General features: G+C 38.2%; 1 protein-coding gene across 1 annotated transcript in view; it reads right to left on the reverse strand.

Moving 5' to 3' along the window:
• Window positions 1–16,955, reverse strand: part of syt7b (synaptotagmin VIIb) — a 141,126-nt gene that overhangs the window by 40,918 nt on the left and 83,253 nt on the right. Inside the window, exons 5-6 of the mRNA XM_084404275.1 lie at window positions 8,957–9,307; window positions 1,633–1,752 (exon numbers count right to left, since the gene is read on the reverse strand). Of these exons, the coding sequence (XP_084260401.1) occupies window positions 1,633–1,752; window positions 8,957–9,307 (471 nt within the window). The remainder of the gene's footprint in view (window positions 1–1,632; window positions 1,753–8,956; window positions 9,308–16,955) is intronic.

The raw sequence follows: 16,955 nt of genomic DNA on the forward strand, positions 1-16,955 counted from the left end.
ACTTTATTCTACTGCCCACTGACATACTTTTAAAGCTACTGTTGTCCCTTTTTTTGGCCTTCAAAACACCTTAAAATGCAAATGCTGCAGGGACAGGACGACTGGTTGCAATCGAGGGAAAGATGAATGCGGCCAAGTACAGGGATATCCTGGACGAAAACCTTCTCCAGAGTGCTCTGGACCTCAGACTGGGCCGAAGGTTCACCTTCTAACAAGACAATGACCCTAAGCACACAGCTAAAATAACGAAGGAGTGGCTTCACAACAACTCCGTGACTGTTCTTGAATGGCCCAGCCAGAGCCCTGACTTAAACCCAATTGAGCATCTCTGGAGAGACCTGAAAATGGCTGTCCACCAACGTTTACCATCCAACCTGACAGAACTGGAGAGGATCTGCAAGGAGGAATGGCAGAGGATACCCAAATCCAGGTGTGAAAAATCTTTCCCAAAAAGACTTCTTTTAGAAAGGGTGCTTCTATACTAAATACTGAGCAAAGGGTCTGAATACTTAGGACCATGTGATATTTCAGTTTTTCTTTTTTAATAAATGTGCAAAAATGTCAACAATTCTGTGTTTTTCTGTCAATATGGGGTGCTGTGTGTACAATAATGAGGAAAAAAAATGAACAAATGATTTTAGCAAATGGCTGCAATATAACAAAGACTGAAAAATTTAAGGGGGTCTGAATACTTTCCGTACCCACTGTAAATATCGTTTAACACTCTCAGGAGGGTGGACTCAGTGCTGTGAGCAGACCTAAAATCAGATTGAAAAACCAATTATTTGACAAAAAATGTTGGAGTTGATCCAGCAAAATTTTCTCCAATAGCTTAGAAATGAAAGGTGAGACAGAGAAAGGCCGAATTTTTTTAAAAACAGAAGGATCTAGTAAAGACTTCTCGAGCAGAGGAGCCACTTTAAGACTGGCAGGAACAGAACCCGTTTTGAGACACTTGTTGATAAGATATACCATACCTGGCCCAACCGAATCAATGATTCATTTTAAAAATCTCGGGTGAATGATACCATTAGGACAAAATGAAGGTTTGAGCTTGACAATCACATCCTTCAGTGTCTGGAGGTTGATAGAATCAAAAACCTCCCAAAAAGCAGAAGCAGGTGTCAAGATTGGGGGGACAGTTAAATTAGGGCAGACACTAAGTCGTAAGTTAGTGGTTTAGTTAATAAAAATTCTTAGGAAGCCTTCACATAGAGCATCTGAGGCAACAGACAGTGTGTTAACAGAAGGATTAACAACAGACTGAATGACAGAAAACAGATCATTTGGGTTAGAGTGATTGAATTCAATTAAGTTTGAGAAATAAGCAGGAGGAAAGAGAAATTCAAGAAATTTACTTGAAAAAAAGAATAATCGATCAGATGACAAAAGGCATAGATTGTGTACAACAGGTTTTTCAGCAACGTTTTGATCATGTTGACAATTTAAAGGCCTTAGAAATTTGTGTATCAAATTATTTATAGGGTTAAATGCCCAGCAATGGAGAAATATATTTTCCCCCCAAATGGTGTAGTTGCACCTACCAGCAGGGGCAAACTGTCAAACACTAACAAATCCTTTATTTTGACACCCATTTAGAAAGTAAACTGTATGTTTGAAACAAGCCATTACCTTTTGTCAGTGGGAGGTGTTTCCTGGTTCGCTGGTACCTCCTGTAGATCTGGAAGGTTGGCGAAGTCATCTTGCTCAGCCAATCCGATCGCGAGGGACAGCACAACCATCTTCCCCTCTCTGTCACAAAACAAAGAGGCAGAATCAAACAAGTGCTGAGCAGAACCCATTACAAACTAGAAATGAAAGTTTATCAAAATAAACTTGGATGTTGCCTTGACAAAGTGTTGCCTGAAAGGTAAAAAATGTTTAGTACAATAACACAATGTTGGCATAATAACCTATCTATCGATCTATCTATTGATCTATCTATCTATCTATCTATCTATCTATCTATCTATCTATCTATCTATCTATCTATCTATCTATCTATCTATCTATCTATCTATCTATCTATCTATCTAGCATCAAATCATCGTATTAGAATGATTTCTGAAGGATCATGTGACACTGAAGACTGAAGTAATGATGCAGAAAATTCAGCTTTGTCATCACAGAAATAAATACATTTTAAAATATTCAAACAGAAAACAGTTTGTAGAAAAATTGTGATAATAGTTTACAATATTACTTTTTTTTTTACTGGTTTCCCCCCCTTCTGTCCAATGGATTTGTCAATCATAAAGGAGTTCTCTCTAGTATTTTGAATGCTTCTTCTAGACGAAAAGAGTCTGGAATCAAATCTCAGAGATTTTAACATGAACTCAAATTTTCCAGTTATCTGAGATCCTCTGTCCACATTTACACATTTAAAGCTAGCGCTATGTGTAATTTTACACATTCTCCCATCTAGCGGTGAAATTGTATATTATGACTACCAACTGAATATTACTTTCTAGTCCCTCTTATTCCGAGGGCGTTTTAACTCCTACGGTGGCCGTATTATCTGCCAGGAGTCGCAAATATTCTCCCCCTCGCATTCGTCACGGTGCCACTGAGTGTAAAAACGCGAAAGGCAAAGCTTGAATTTCCAGGTATGTCCCTCTTTGGCTAATGTATTTTCAAGATGGAGGCGCAACATGGCTTCCGCCATCTGAGCGACTCGCTCGTATGTATTCTAAATGGCAGATTCGACGCTTACGAGAATACTTGATTAGTTGGTAGAAGTAATTACACATTAATGAGCACATATCATTTTGAAAGAACAAAGTGTTTTTTTTCGAAGAATCAACTTAAAAAATTACACAGTGTAGCTTTAATGCTCTGTTGCTATAAAATGCAGTAATTTTAGAAGACACAACTGAGACAACATTAATGCTTAAATGAAACAATTGAGATCACCATTATGTCTCATAATATTGCAGAGAAAGTCACTAATGAGTCTGCAGTTAGATTAAACGGAGAGCAAATGGAGAACTTCAGTCGAGAGCTCTATAACGTCTCAAACTGTGCTTTGTCAAAGACGCAAATGCATGCAAAAAATAGAGATCTAGGAAAGAATTTTTGGAGAGACCTCTGAAACAAAGTTGACACCAATATGAAACATAACTGCGAACTCCATTAAATCTCCTGAAGAATGAAAGACTAACCTCTGAGCAATACATTATCCGGTAGGATCTTTCTCTCTAAACCACAAATTTGCCCCCTTCTCTCATTAATCAACAGGTTTTATAACGATTTACGCTCATAAAGAAATTGGCAGACTGGCATGTAAAACATGCTTTACTGGGGGCTACGACAGAATCAGTGTTACACAGGAGCGCATTAAGCCCACACACACGCGTTTATCGATTACAGTGAGTCTTAAACATCACCCTTACAAGGGCTGTAAATGGCCTTCACAAGAGGCATCGGCTCAAATTCACAGCAGGGTCCTAAAGGGAGATTCGTGTCTCCTCTCTGATTTCATCTGCAGATAGCAAGAGTGGTCAGGGCCGTGTGCATCATATCAAAGGATTGATTGAGCACTGCACACCAAATGCTCTTGGTAAACTTGAATAGAAACAAAGGGCAGAGATGCATGGAAAAACTGCCGAAAAGTAATATTTTAATATAGGCTACATTTTTATGTAGGCTAAATTGGATTTTAAAAATGTTTTTATACACAGTATTTTTATAAATATTTTTAAATAAATGTATTTTTTAAAAATAAAACTATTTTTTCAAATAAAATTTTGCAACAATTTTTTAAATAAATGTTTTTGTGTGTGTGTGTGTGTGTGTGTGTGTGTGTGTGTGTATGAAATAAAACTCGAAAAATGTATTAAAACAAATGTTTTTTTTTTTTTTTATAAATTACAAATACATCTATCTTTTTTTGCTTAAAAATAATAATTGTAAGCTTCCCTTTTGTCTATATTCACAGAATATATTCATCTGTTCACCACTGATTTGTTGTTGTGTACGTTGAAATCAATAAATCGCAGCACTGCTAAAGTCCACTAGAGTAAAACCTCAGCACTCATGAGGCCAGAGCTTCACGGCTCCGGCGCTATACAGCACAAATCACTCACGTCGCCTGAGCAGGCACGAGCTTAATTGCCTGTCAGACAATCATGGTATCAGGGAATTAGAGCTGGAGCCAGTTACAGTTACACAATCCTGTAAAGTGAAAGATTATTACCAGTGTGCTAAAGGATATTAACTGTGCTGGAGATTAAAATCAAAACTTGTGACACACAAATATTAAATCTACACGCCTCACACATTTACACTACCAATCAAGAGTTTGGACACGCTCACCCATATTCATATTTTATTACCATTTTCAACATTTTAGGATAAGAGTCATCAAAATAATTACACCATAAAAATTGAAGAATAGAAATTATGAAGAGCATTAAATAAATAAATAAATAAATAAATAAATAAACAAATAAATAAATAAATAAATAAATAAATAAATAAATAAATGGGCTTCTTGTTTGTATAGATTACAGCTCTGCTCACAAATAAAATAAAATAAAATAAAATAAAATAAATGAATTCATGCACAATTTCTACTAAAAGCAAAAACCTTTACATCTAAATGCTTTTACAATCATGAGAAACATAAATTTGCACAAATGTGTCCAAACCTTCAACTTTGAGATTAAAATTGAAACGTGTGGCACACAAATATTTATTGAATGCAAAATTAGATCCACACACCTCAAACATTTACACTACCAACACACCCACCAATATTCATACTCTTAGTATTTTTTTTTTTTTAGAATAACATAATTTAGAACTAATTATAATAGTTATAATAATAATAGAATAACTCAAGTGTCCAAACTTTTAATTGGCAGTGTAAACAAACAGGGAGGATAAAATATCTTTCTGTTGGAGATGTTGTCTGGCAGGTAGAGCACAAGTTGTGCTCTTCGCTGTTCCCGCAACAATAAAGGCAGAAACTCTAAAGTTCTCTATGACCAAATGGAAATCATACTTGCTTCCTTAGACTGAGTCTCTCTGTCTCTCTCTCTCTCTCTCTCTCCACTTCTCTCTGACAGTTAATCATGCTAGTAATGATGATGAGGACAGGAGATCAATGCTGTGTAGAGTTGATCTGCCAGCGGAGAACACATACTGACTTCTAAACCATTGACCACACACACACAAACACACACAATCACCTATAGGGATTGTAAACTGCTAAATGACCTTGGTACAGATCCACACACTCAAACAAGCTTGTGTGTAAGATTGCAGACACACAAACACACGCACAGAATTGAATTTGTAAACACGGAGATAATAGAAAAGCAGTTACTTCATTCATTCATTCATTTTTCTCTTTTCTGTATTTACATAAGTGAATGGGTTTCATGAAAGATATTGGATAATTGATTTAGTTGTTAAGACCTGATTTTCTTGGCTTTGCTTAGGTTCAGCTCTTCTAACAATACAGTGTTGACTGCACCACTATTCCACAGCAGTAAAGAAAGAAGTTCATTTATTGGTAACACTTTACAATAAGGTTTCATTTGTTAACATTGGTTAATTTACATTTACATTTTACATTTATTCATTTAGCTGACGCTTTTATCCAAAGCGACTTACAATTGCTATATATGTCAGAGGTCGCACGCCTCTGGAGCAACTAGGGGTTAAGTGTCTTGCTCAGGGACACATTGGTGTCTCACAGTGGATTCGAACCCGGGTCTCTCACACCAAAGGCATGTGTCTTATCCATTGCGCCACACCACCCCATGGTGTGGTTAATGTATTAACTAACAATGAGCAATGCATTTGTTAATCTTTATTAAAGTTAGATAATAAAAATACAGCTGTTCATTGTTTGTTAATGTCACTTCACAGAGCATGAACTAATGTTAACAAATACAACTTCTGATTTTAATAATGTATTAGTAAATGTTGAAATGAACAAAGATTAATAAATGATGTAGAAGTGCAGTTCCTTCTAAAACCCTTCGCTAAAAGAAATCAGGACAGAAGTGGAAAAAAGAGACGAATTAAAACACCAGGTGTAACCGGGAATGTGTCTCCCTTGTCTACTTGTGATCTGATCGACCAAAAAGCATCTTAATACCAGGTGTAAACAGGGCCTCAGACGTGGATAAACACTCATCTATTATGTAAAGAGGTTCCCCTCCTCTACGACGCAGATCGAAATTTGTGTCCGCTTAAAGATAAAGATAGACACAGTTGAATAATCAACGTCCTCTGGCTCTTCTTCCACCCTGCGGTGCACAGGTGACAGGTGTAGAGCCATGAAGAAGACGCTCAAACCAAACAGATGGGCAAACAGAGAGAGAGACAGAAGGGCGCAGAGAGAGACAGGACGCAATCAGGCATGAGTAAAGCGACAGAGCACGACGAGAAACAAAGTGCCTGGGCAGGCATGAGCAAGCAACAGTGCGGAAGAGAAGTCATGAATCAAGCATGACCAAGTGACAGTGTAAAGAAAGGACATCGCATGATCAGATGGGACACAGTCCTGCTCAAAAGACACATATGTGGTGTGTCTCCAACAGGCTTCCTATCTAGCATAACCAACACAAGGGAGAAATTGTCTCAACACCAGACAGACCTACTGTAAACCATCATCTAAATCTACTCTGGTTTGAACTGGTCTTTTCAACAGAGTAAAAACATCCGAGTAAAGACACGGATATTACAAGGATTTGCTTGGGGGCAAAAACATCAATCCTATTCTGCATTTATTAGAAATAGAGAAGTTACTATGGAAGCATTAATAAAGTGAGTGGTGTAGCAACCTGCAGCTCATCAGACAGATGTAAAGATGGTGAATATTCACACAACCAGCAGCACATGCACGGGCTCCAGAAACAGGACTATTTACAGTCCCTAAAAAAAAAAAAAAAAAAAAACACTGATACAATTAATACTTATACAACAAACACTAATACAACAACCAATACAATACCATATTGCTATATCTTGCTATACCTTTTTGCACAATATCCAGTCATAGAGAATCAAAAAACTCTTTTACAAACAAAACATTGACATATAACGCAATAAATAGGAAGTAACCTTTAAATCAAGCAATAAATGACTTGAGTCAAAAGTTATTTTTGGACGAAAAATAATTAAAAGATATAATAAATTAAATTAATTAAAACAATAAATAATTCATTAAAAAGAAATTACAACAAATCGAGACAGCGTGCTGTCTATATTTATTATTTAAATAGCTTTGGCTAGTAAATTAACATTTGTTTTCAACAAATAAAATGTAAAATTTTCATTTAAAATGTTTTATTTAATGTAAAAATATTTAATTAATATAATCTAATATTGAATAAAAATTATGCAAAATAATGTTTTATACGGGGTAAAATACTATATATACAATTTCTGTAAATAGGCTACATAAATGAAAAATGAAAAATTTCATTTAAAATGTTTTATTTAATGTAAAAATATTTCTATAATTAATATAATCTAATATTGAATAAAAATTATGCAAAATAATGTTTTATACGGGGTAAAATACTATATATACAATTTCTGTATATAGGCTACATCTCTCATCTCTTTATTTTTATTTTTTTGAATGCCCAACTTCAGCTTCAATCACAGGGTTCTCTACAGTGTATAATATAGCGGATTATTAAAATAACTCCACCATTATCCTCTGTTCGACACCCTGCATCCAATACAACTGTCAGGAGTACCACATGCATGAAGTAACTTGGAGGATGAGCTGCTAAAACTGAAGACATCATAACAAGTATGTGTGTAACACATACTTTCTCCATTCCCAGTTTAGTGTGCAGTTTAACTACTGTAGCTCAGACTACTTGGAAATTCTGATTATAATTGCGATTCCAGTTGATACCACTAGGGGCGCTACTAGTGGTCTCAACTTTAAAGGAACACTCCACTCATTCATTAGGATCCAAACAGAGATTAAGTTAGAAGCGACCAAACACCTCCACGTTTTCCCTATTTAAATACAGTTACAGAAGTACACGACCAAGTATGGTGACACAAAATAAAACATGGCGCTTTTCTAAGCGGGTGAAAAGGATAACTATAATGTATGGCGGAATAGCACTTGGGAGCACTTCGACTCGGCGCAGTAAAAAGTCACGTTGGTTCTAATGACAGAAGTGATTCAGGAGTGATGATATTACTGCGCCGAGTCGAAGTGCTCCCAAGTGCTATTCCGCCATACATTATAGTTTTCCTTTTTACCCGCTTAGAAAAGCGCCACGTTTTATTTTGTGTCACCATACTTGGTCGTGTAACTGTATTTAAATAGGGAAAACGTGCCGTGTCGCCGCGCGCCAGAGCGATTGAGTGCACGCACTGAGACGAGAGAGGTATGTATCAACTCGTCTTATTTAAGGGAATAACATAGTTTAATATGAAAAAACGGTGGAGTGTTCCTTTAAGCTGTTAAATGTCACCCCCATTTGAGCATAAGTAGATCTGATCTAAAATTGTTGTAGATTTAAGGTCGGTATCTCTCAACAGATTATTGAAAAGTGAGAGCGGCTTCAAAAAATGAAAGTGTAAAAAGGTTATAGAAGTTTATGTTTTATGCAAAATGTATATTTTACAAAATAATTTTATTTAAATAATTGCTAGAAAATCAAAGTCATATGTCTAATAAAGCTGTGTTCCATGTTTGAAGTTGATATCACAAATATTGAGCCAGCTAAAAGGAATTAAAGCACCAGTTCCATGGTAATGCAACGTCCAATTTCACAACTTATTTCATAGGATGAATTTTAAGTGATTAAGCTTTCGAATGATTATTTATGATGATTGCTAAAATATGTGATCTGGAAAAAAGGCAATAAAGCTAATAAAGCGCTACAGGGACAATGAAAGTTAACATTAAGTTATAATAACGGTAAGAAAAGTTTTTTTTTAAATGATTAGATTGGTATTTGATACTCACAGGAATGACTTGACGTCCATGCCTCTGGTCCGGATCTGTCCCATCACGTGGTCAAAGCTTCCAGGATTGGACCGCGATCGTGCCCCTCCACCCGACCTGTAGCGGGACGCCCCTGCCCCAGCCGGGCTACCACGCACCCCCCGCGGGCCCCCCCGGTGGCCCCCACCCACGGGCCCGGTGTGCAGCTGGCCCAGACTCTGGGAGGTGGCTGGGGGGTCGTTGGGGCCTGGAGGGGGCTGGTGGGTTAGGGGCTGCTGGAGGCTTTGCTGCCTGACCAGGGGCCTGGGGCGGGCTGCTGAGGACGGGATATGCTCCAAAGTGGAGGTGGTGGAAAGAGAGGGGTCCCCAAAACTGGCACCGAATAATACGAAAGGGGCCAAGTTGTGGGGCGAGACGAAGACGAGAAACAGGGACAGAAAGGAAGTCACAAGATAAAGGGAAGAGAAGGTAGACACGATTAATGAAGACCAAAGAGACCGAAAAGGACAAGGGAGAGGAAGCCAGACACGAAAGAAAAGACGACATAATGAGGAAGAGTGTTGGGACACAGAAGAGAAACAAACAAGACCATTGAGTTGAGGGAGGGAGGGAGGGAAAGGTAAGAGAACGTGAAGGAACAGACATTTTAAGATGTCCATTGGGGGGAAAAAGGCACAATGAGGGAATGAGGGAAGAAAAAGAGAGTAAAGTTAGGCAGCAACATTAGCAAAATGTGCAACATTAACTAACACACGCATTCACCCATTTTCCACTGATGGTGCTGGTAGCAGAGCCTCTGGACAATCTTGAACTGGATTTTTACCACAGAAAACGGTTTTGATTTATTTGTTGCATAATTAAATTGCTCACTGTAGCAACTTCAGATGTCATAAAATATGTTTGTAAAACTCGCAAGACCTATAAACAAAAAACACAATAAAGTCCAAGAAGGATAGGATCTTGTGCCACACCGGTTCTGACAAGTTTCACAGTTCCTCCGGGACGAGCACCTGCACCATTTCAATGGAAAAGGGGTAATTGCTTTTCTTGTGGCATGGCCTGATGAAGGAGTATGTCTTGTAGACCCAACTTCCTCCCACTAAAGATCTCTCTACATCTACTGTGTTTCTATGTCTTCAATATCTTAATTCGATTATCACTTCTACCCATTCAACCCTTCCCAACAGCTTCCTTTGCTCTGCATCATGTCTGATTAGTGTAAAGTCCCATTGAGCTGTTCTGTTTGATGCTAATGCTCTACTGGAGGATTGACTGCACCAGGGTTAAGCGCCACACACCCTTATCAAGGTCCCAGTGCTGTAATTCTCGCACGGTACTCAAGGGAGGCGTCCCTACTGACAGTATTTGCGAAGGGAATGAATAGCAGCAATAACTCAAACTCTGCCACTACACTTTTTATACACGTTTCAAGGTTGCAAAAGGAACAGCGGCGCATTAATGGACATGAATTCATGTAGATGAGTTAAATGAAAGAATTACTTCTGTGACTGTCTTTTGAATGTTACAGTGGAAAGCTAGTATGATTGTTAGAGTTGGTGAGTAGGCATTTCTTACTACAGGACATGACATGATTTAGCCAAATAGGACGTATTCCTGGATCAACATCCTTTGTCATTCTTTCTCAAACTATAAAAATATTTTACATTTTAGTGATTTAGTGGCTAATTTGTACAATCACATTTGTATGTTTTCATACAATCTGCTTATACCCCAGTGACCATTACATTTAGCGGTGGGGTTAGCTTCATGAATACTTTCTAAAAATCGTACATTTTTATAGAAAATGCCACCTGGTGGAAGACATGTTTTCCCGTGAGATCGGGTTGAACCTTAACCATAACTCTTAAGTAACGGTTATGGTTATAGCCCAAAACCAGCCCTACAGGCCCTTTTACATGACTCATGTCAAACTTCCCCAATGCATTATGGAGTGAAGCCACACTGCGTGCAAATGACATTCAAATTTCAAACAATTTCTGCAATGACTTTTGAAGTATAGCTAATGATTACCAGGCAATTTGCATGATACATCATGGGCGGTGCAACACAAATAATAAAAAACAGATACGTTGAGTTGTACAACACAACGTAGGGCTAAAAAACAAGCATTATTTGTGGTTTAGTTATGATTTTTCCTACCTTTTAACTTCTAGCACTGTGTTGTTATATTTACAATAAAATGTTGGATTTCCATTACAGTTTTTTCTTGTTTCATTAACAAAAAGTAACAAACTGTAAAGACTGATAGTAAAATAGCACAATACCTGGACGTCAAAGCAGCGCATGGCTCTTGTTTTGAGAGTTGAACTGAAGGCTTGAAGTGAGTCATGTGTCTTTAGATTAACCCTCACGCTAAAATCTGATTGATTGATAGCAATTTTGTTCTGACAAGGAAGTTGGTACATGAACATATCCTATTTTAAATCACATTATGCCACAAGCATGTTGCGACGGCACTTGTTTCACACATGACTTTTATCATACGATTCCATACATACATACATACATATAAATATATATGCATATACATATAAATATGCGCATGTATGCAATGCAGTATATCACCCTGCACTTACACCCATTATGCAGCTCGAGCTGTCATTAAGGAACTTACGTTCCTCATCTACTCGTTTTCTCATCTCTGCTTCAGTTCTGTGTTATAAATAGGTTTTGAAAGCAAGGAAGAAAAAGAAGTGTGTGGGGGCTGCGGACTCAGTCGAAGCAATGATCAAAGTGAGAAAACACAGAGGCAAAAGAAAGCGTCAAAGAATGAAAAAATACAGCTCCCCAAAAGAAGCATCATTGTTTTAGTGGGGAAAAAGAAAGGTTTTTCTGGTTGGATTCATCTAGCCTCTAGCCCTTGCCAGACATGAATACTGTGATCGATTGCTGTCTGATCGATTGCTCCTGTCTGCCTCGCTGCCTGCTGTGAGTGTGTTTGTTTGATTCGGTGCGATAAGCTCCGTCTTAGCCATATATTTCTTTGTTTTGAACCATCATTTTACTACCATTTCTAGTTGTTTATACTACTACATTTTACCCAACATCTCAGATTAACCTGACATCGCTAGCTTTTGTTATTAGTACTACTAGCACAACACGCTAGTAATTCGCTAGCCTGTTAACGCGCCACCCGTGCGCTCAGCTATTTTATTTATTTATTTTTCTCTCGCGCGTCCGCGCCTTTGAGTTCATAAAAAGCTCAGGTGAGTAAGAATCACTCAACAAACACGGTGAGTAATGTCTTGTCCTGTTATTGTCACTTGCACTTCATGTCACATGTTTAGTATAGGCTTCTCTGTCGACAATATAGGATTTATATGTGATAAATGTAAGGAGACAGTTAGGTTGACAGAGAAGATTTCAGAATTAGAAACACGCATCCAAACTTTAATTGAGGATAGTAAGAGTGCTAGTGCTTTAGATGTTTTGGATGCGCATAGAATAGTGCACACTTTACATGAGTCGGTTCTGGCTGAAGTAGAGCCCGTGCAGCCGGGCAAATGGGTGACAGTGAGGGATCGCTCTAGTCGCGGATCTAAAAACCACTCTTCCGTTCCGATTACCATAACAAATCGATTTGCCCCGCTCAGTGAAACACCCACTGAGAATGATTGTGCCCTAGTTATTGGCGATTCTATTACACGGAACGTGAAAATAGAGACACCAACCACCATAGTCACATGTTTGCCGGGAGCCAGAGCGCCTGACATCAAAGCAAATTTAAAAGTGCTGGCTAATGCTAATCGTAAATTCTCTAAGATCATTATTCATGTCGGCACTAATGATGTTCGACTCCGCCAGTCGGAGATCACCAAAATTAATATTAAAGAGGTGTGTGAACTTGCAAGTACGATGTCAAGGACTGTAATTTGCTCTGGCCCCCTTCCTGTTCGCAGGAGTGATGAGATAGTTAGTAGATTATGTTCGCTTAACGGTTGGCTGTCTAAGTGGTGTCCGCTTAATAATATAGAATTCATAGACAATTGGAAAAGTTTTTGGGGCAAACCTGACCTGTTGAAAAGAGATGGTATTCATCCCTCCTGGGATGGTGCTGCTCTTCTCTCTAGTAATATGGCTCATAGTCTTAGAGCTCAAACATGACAATCTGGGGCTCAGGTCAGGAAGCAGACAGACTGGCTTAACCGACTGTCTGCTAGCGGCCTCGCGTCACCAAGGTCAGATAAATCCTATCACATAGAGCCTCTTTCACCTAGCTATCATCATATAGAGACTGTGTCTGTTCCCCGAATTTGGAAATCCAAAAAACGTTTAAACCCAACTAAGGTTAAAAATTTAATTGATGTTCAACAAATAAAAAACAGCTATAATACAGATGAGCAAATGCTAAAGCTTGGGTTGCTGAATATTCGATCGCTTACTTCAAAAGCACTCGTTGTTAACGATATGATTTCAGATAATAACCTAGATGTGCTGTGTTTGACAGAAACCTGGCTAAAACCAAACGATTACATTACTTTAAATGAATCAACCCCGCAAGATTACTGTTATAAACATGAGCCTCGTCTGAAACGCAAAGGGGGTGGTGTTGCTGTAATCTATAGTAATAGTTTCAAAACCACTAAGAAATCAAGTTTTAAATATAATTCTTTTGAAGCATTGGTGCTTAATGTAAAAATCTATAGTGTAAACGATAAATCACGTTTGAGATTTGTGCTGGCTACTGTATACAGGCCACCAGGGCACCATACAGACTTTATCAAAGAATTTGCGGACTTTCTATCAGAATTAATATTGACTGCAGATAAATTACTAATTGTTGGTGATTTTAATATACACATCGATAATGAAAAAGATGCATTGGGATTGGCATTTAAAGACATTGTAAATTCAATTGGAGTTAGACAACACGTGTCAGGACCTACTCATCGTCGTAATCATACTCTAGATCTAATATTATCACATGGAATAGATGTGGATGCCGTTGAAATTCTGCAGCAGAGCGATGACATCTCAGATCATTATCTAGTCTCGTGTAATTTGCATTTAGCCAAGGCTGCAAAGCCGACTCCGTGTTTCAAATATGTGAGACCTATCACTTCTGCTACTAAAGATTGCTTTATTAATAATCTTCCTAATCAGTTTCATCATCTCAGCATCTCAGATAGCTTAGAAGAACTAGATATTACAACAGAAACGTTTAACTCTCTCTTTTCCAGCACTTTAGACACAGTTGCTCCGTTGCGCTTAAAGAAGATTAAAGAAAATAGTCCAACGCCGTGGTACAACGAGCACACTCGGGCCCTTAAGAGAGCAGCCAGAAAAATGGAGCGCAACTGGAAGAAAACAAAACTAGAGGTATTTCGCATTTCATGGAAAGAGAGTTCGATTGCATACAGAGAGGCTTTAAAAGCTGCTAGATCTGCTTATTTTTCAACCCTATTAGAAGAAAATAAACATAATCCTAGGTATTTATTTGAAACGGTGGCTAAACTAACGAAAAATAAAGCTTCAAGCACCGAAGTTTCCAAGCAGCACAGCAGTAATGACTATATGAACTTCTTCACTTATAAGATTGATAATATCAGGGACAAAATTATAACTATGCAACCGTCTACTACAGTATCGCATCAGGCAGTGCATTGTAGTCTCCCTGAGGAAAAATTTGATTCATTCATTGCTATAGGAGAGGAAGAATTTACTAAACTCATTAAATCATCTAAATCTACAACATGTATGTTAGACCCTATACCGACTAAGCTACTGAAAGAAATACTTCCAGAGGTCATAGATCCTCTTCTTAATATCATTAATTCGTCTTTGTCATTAGGATACGTACCAAAAAACTTTAAGCTGGCTTTGATTAAACCGCTTGTTAAAAAAACGCAACTTGATCCTTCAGAATTAGTCAATTACAGGCCGATCTCGAATCTACCTTTTCTGTCAAAGATATTAGAAAAGGCAGTATCCTCACAACTGTGTTCCTTTCTTGAAAGAAATGATATCTGCGAGGATTTCCAGTCCGGATTTAGACCGTACCATAGTACTGAGACAGCTCTCGTTAGAGTCACAAATGATTTGCTCTTATCATCCGATCGTGGTTGTATCTCTCTATTAGTGTTACTCGATCTTAGTGCTGCGTTTGACACCATCGACCACAACGTTCTTTTAAATAGATTAGAACATTATGTTGGCATTACGGGAAATGCACTAGCATGGTTTAAATCATACTTATCTGACCGTTATCAGTTTGTAGCAGTAAATGAAGAGATGTCTCATCGATCACAAGTTCAGTATGGCGTACCACAAGGCTCAGTACTAGGACCGCTGCTGTTCACTCTGTACATGCTACCCTTAGGAGATATCATTAGGAAACATGGCATTAGCTTTCACTGTTATGCCGATGATACTCAGCTCTATATTTCTTCAAAACCTAACGAAACTTATCAATTCACAAAATTAACGGAATGCATAGCGGATATAAAAAATTGGATGACTTGTAATTTCCTACTTCTAAATTCTGAAAAAACAGAGTTTCTAATTATTGGACAAAAAACTTCCTCACGTAATAACCTAGAATACTGTCTAACACTTGATGGCTGCTCTGTTAAGTCTTCGTCGTCGGTTAGGAACCTGGGTGTGCTCTTTGATACCAATCTTTCATTTGAAAGTCACGTGTCTAGTATCTGTAAAACTGCATTTTTCCATCTTAAAAATATATCTAAATTACGTCATATGCTCTCATTGACAAATGCGGAACAATTAGTTCATGCGTTCATGACCTCAAGGCTAGATTATTGTAATGCTCTACTAGGTGGTTGCCCTGCACGCTTAATAAACAAACTACAGCTGGTTCAAAACGCAGCAGCTCGAGTTCTTACCAGAACCAGGAAGTATGACCATATTAGCCCAGTTCTGTCAAAACTGCATTGGCTCCCTATTAAACATCGCATAAATTTTAAAATATTGCTTATTACTTACAAAGCACTGAATGGTTTAGCTCCGCAGTACTTGAGCGAGCTCTTAACGCATTATAGTCCGTCACGTCTATTACGATCTCAAAATTCCGGCCAGTTGATTATACCTAGAATATCAAAATCCACTGCTGGCGGTAGATCCTTTTCCTATTTAGCACCAAAACTCTGGAACAGTCTTCCTACCATTGTCCGGGAAGCAGACACACTCTGTCAGTTCAAAGCCAGATTAAAGACACATCTCTTTGACCTAGCTTTCACATAATACATTATAGACTTCTATAATTTAATGTTATGCTGCATAGATTAGGTCAGCCGGAACCGGGAACACTTCCCAAAAATCCTGATGTACTCGTTACATCATGAGAAGAATGGCATCTACGCTAATTTTAGTGTCTGTGTTTATCCCAAGGTTTTTCCTGCAGCCTGCCGGATCCGGGCCGTATCCAGATCTGACGAAGGACCTTCACCTGGACCGATGACAACGCAGTGCTGAAGTGCCAACTAGTCTCTCCCTATGGAGGATCCCACTACCACTCTACAGATAAGGCGTTGTCGGGAAAATTCGTCTTGCGGTCCTACCCCAAAGCAACAAATAAAATAAAATTCCTTATCAAAATTTATAAGGAAAGACAAGTATTTTGTTTAGGCTTGGCTTGTAGGGAATTCCAAACCTGCGTATATTCTAACGCACATAACTATAGAACCCATTCTAAATGCGCATGTGACCGCCATCAGCGTTTCTCACAGGTTCGCGTTTAAAGTCTGTGTAGAGAGAATGGTGTCGTCTTAGCGGCCCCTAATTTAATAACAAATGATCATTGCGACGGAACCAAATCAATTAAAACTAACTTTAGATGGAAATAACTTAACTCTGCTGTAAAGCCGAAACAATCTCTGTTACCTTAAATTATACGCTTATCTCTGTAAAGCTGCTTTGAGACAATCTACATTGTTAAAAGCGCTATATAAATGAAGATGACTTGACTTGACTTGACTGTGTGAAATTCGACATTAAAGTACAAACGCTTTGTTAAAGACCGGGCTCGAAAAACCAATTTTAG

Source organism: Rutilus rutilus (assembly GCF_951802725.1).
Source record: "Rutilus rutilus genome assembly, chromosome: 3".
Taxonomy (NCBI): Eukaryota; Metazoa; Chordata; class Actinopteri; order Cypriniformes; family Leuciscidae; genus Rutilus; species Rutilus rutilus.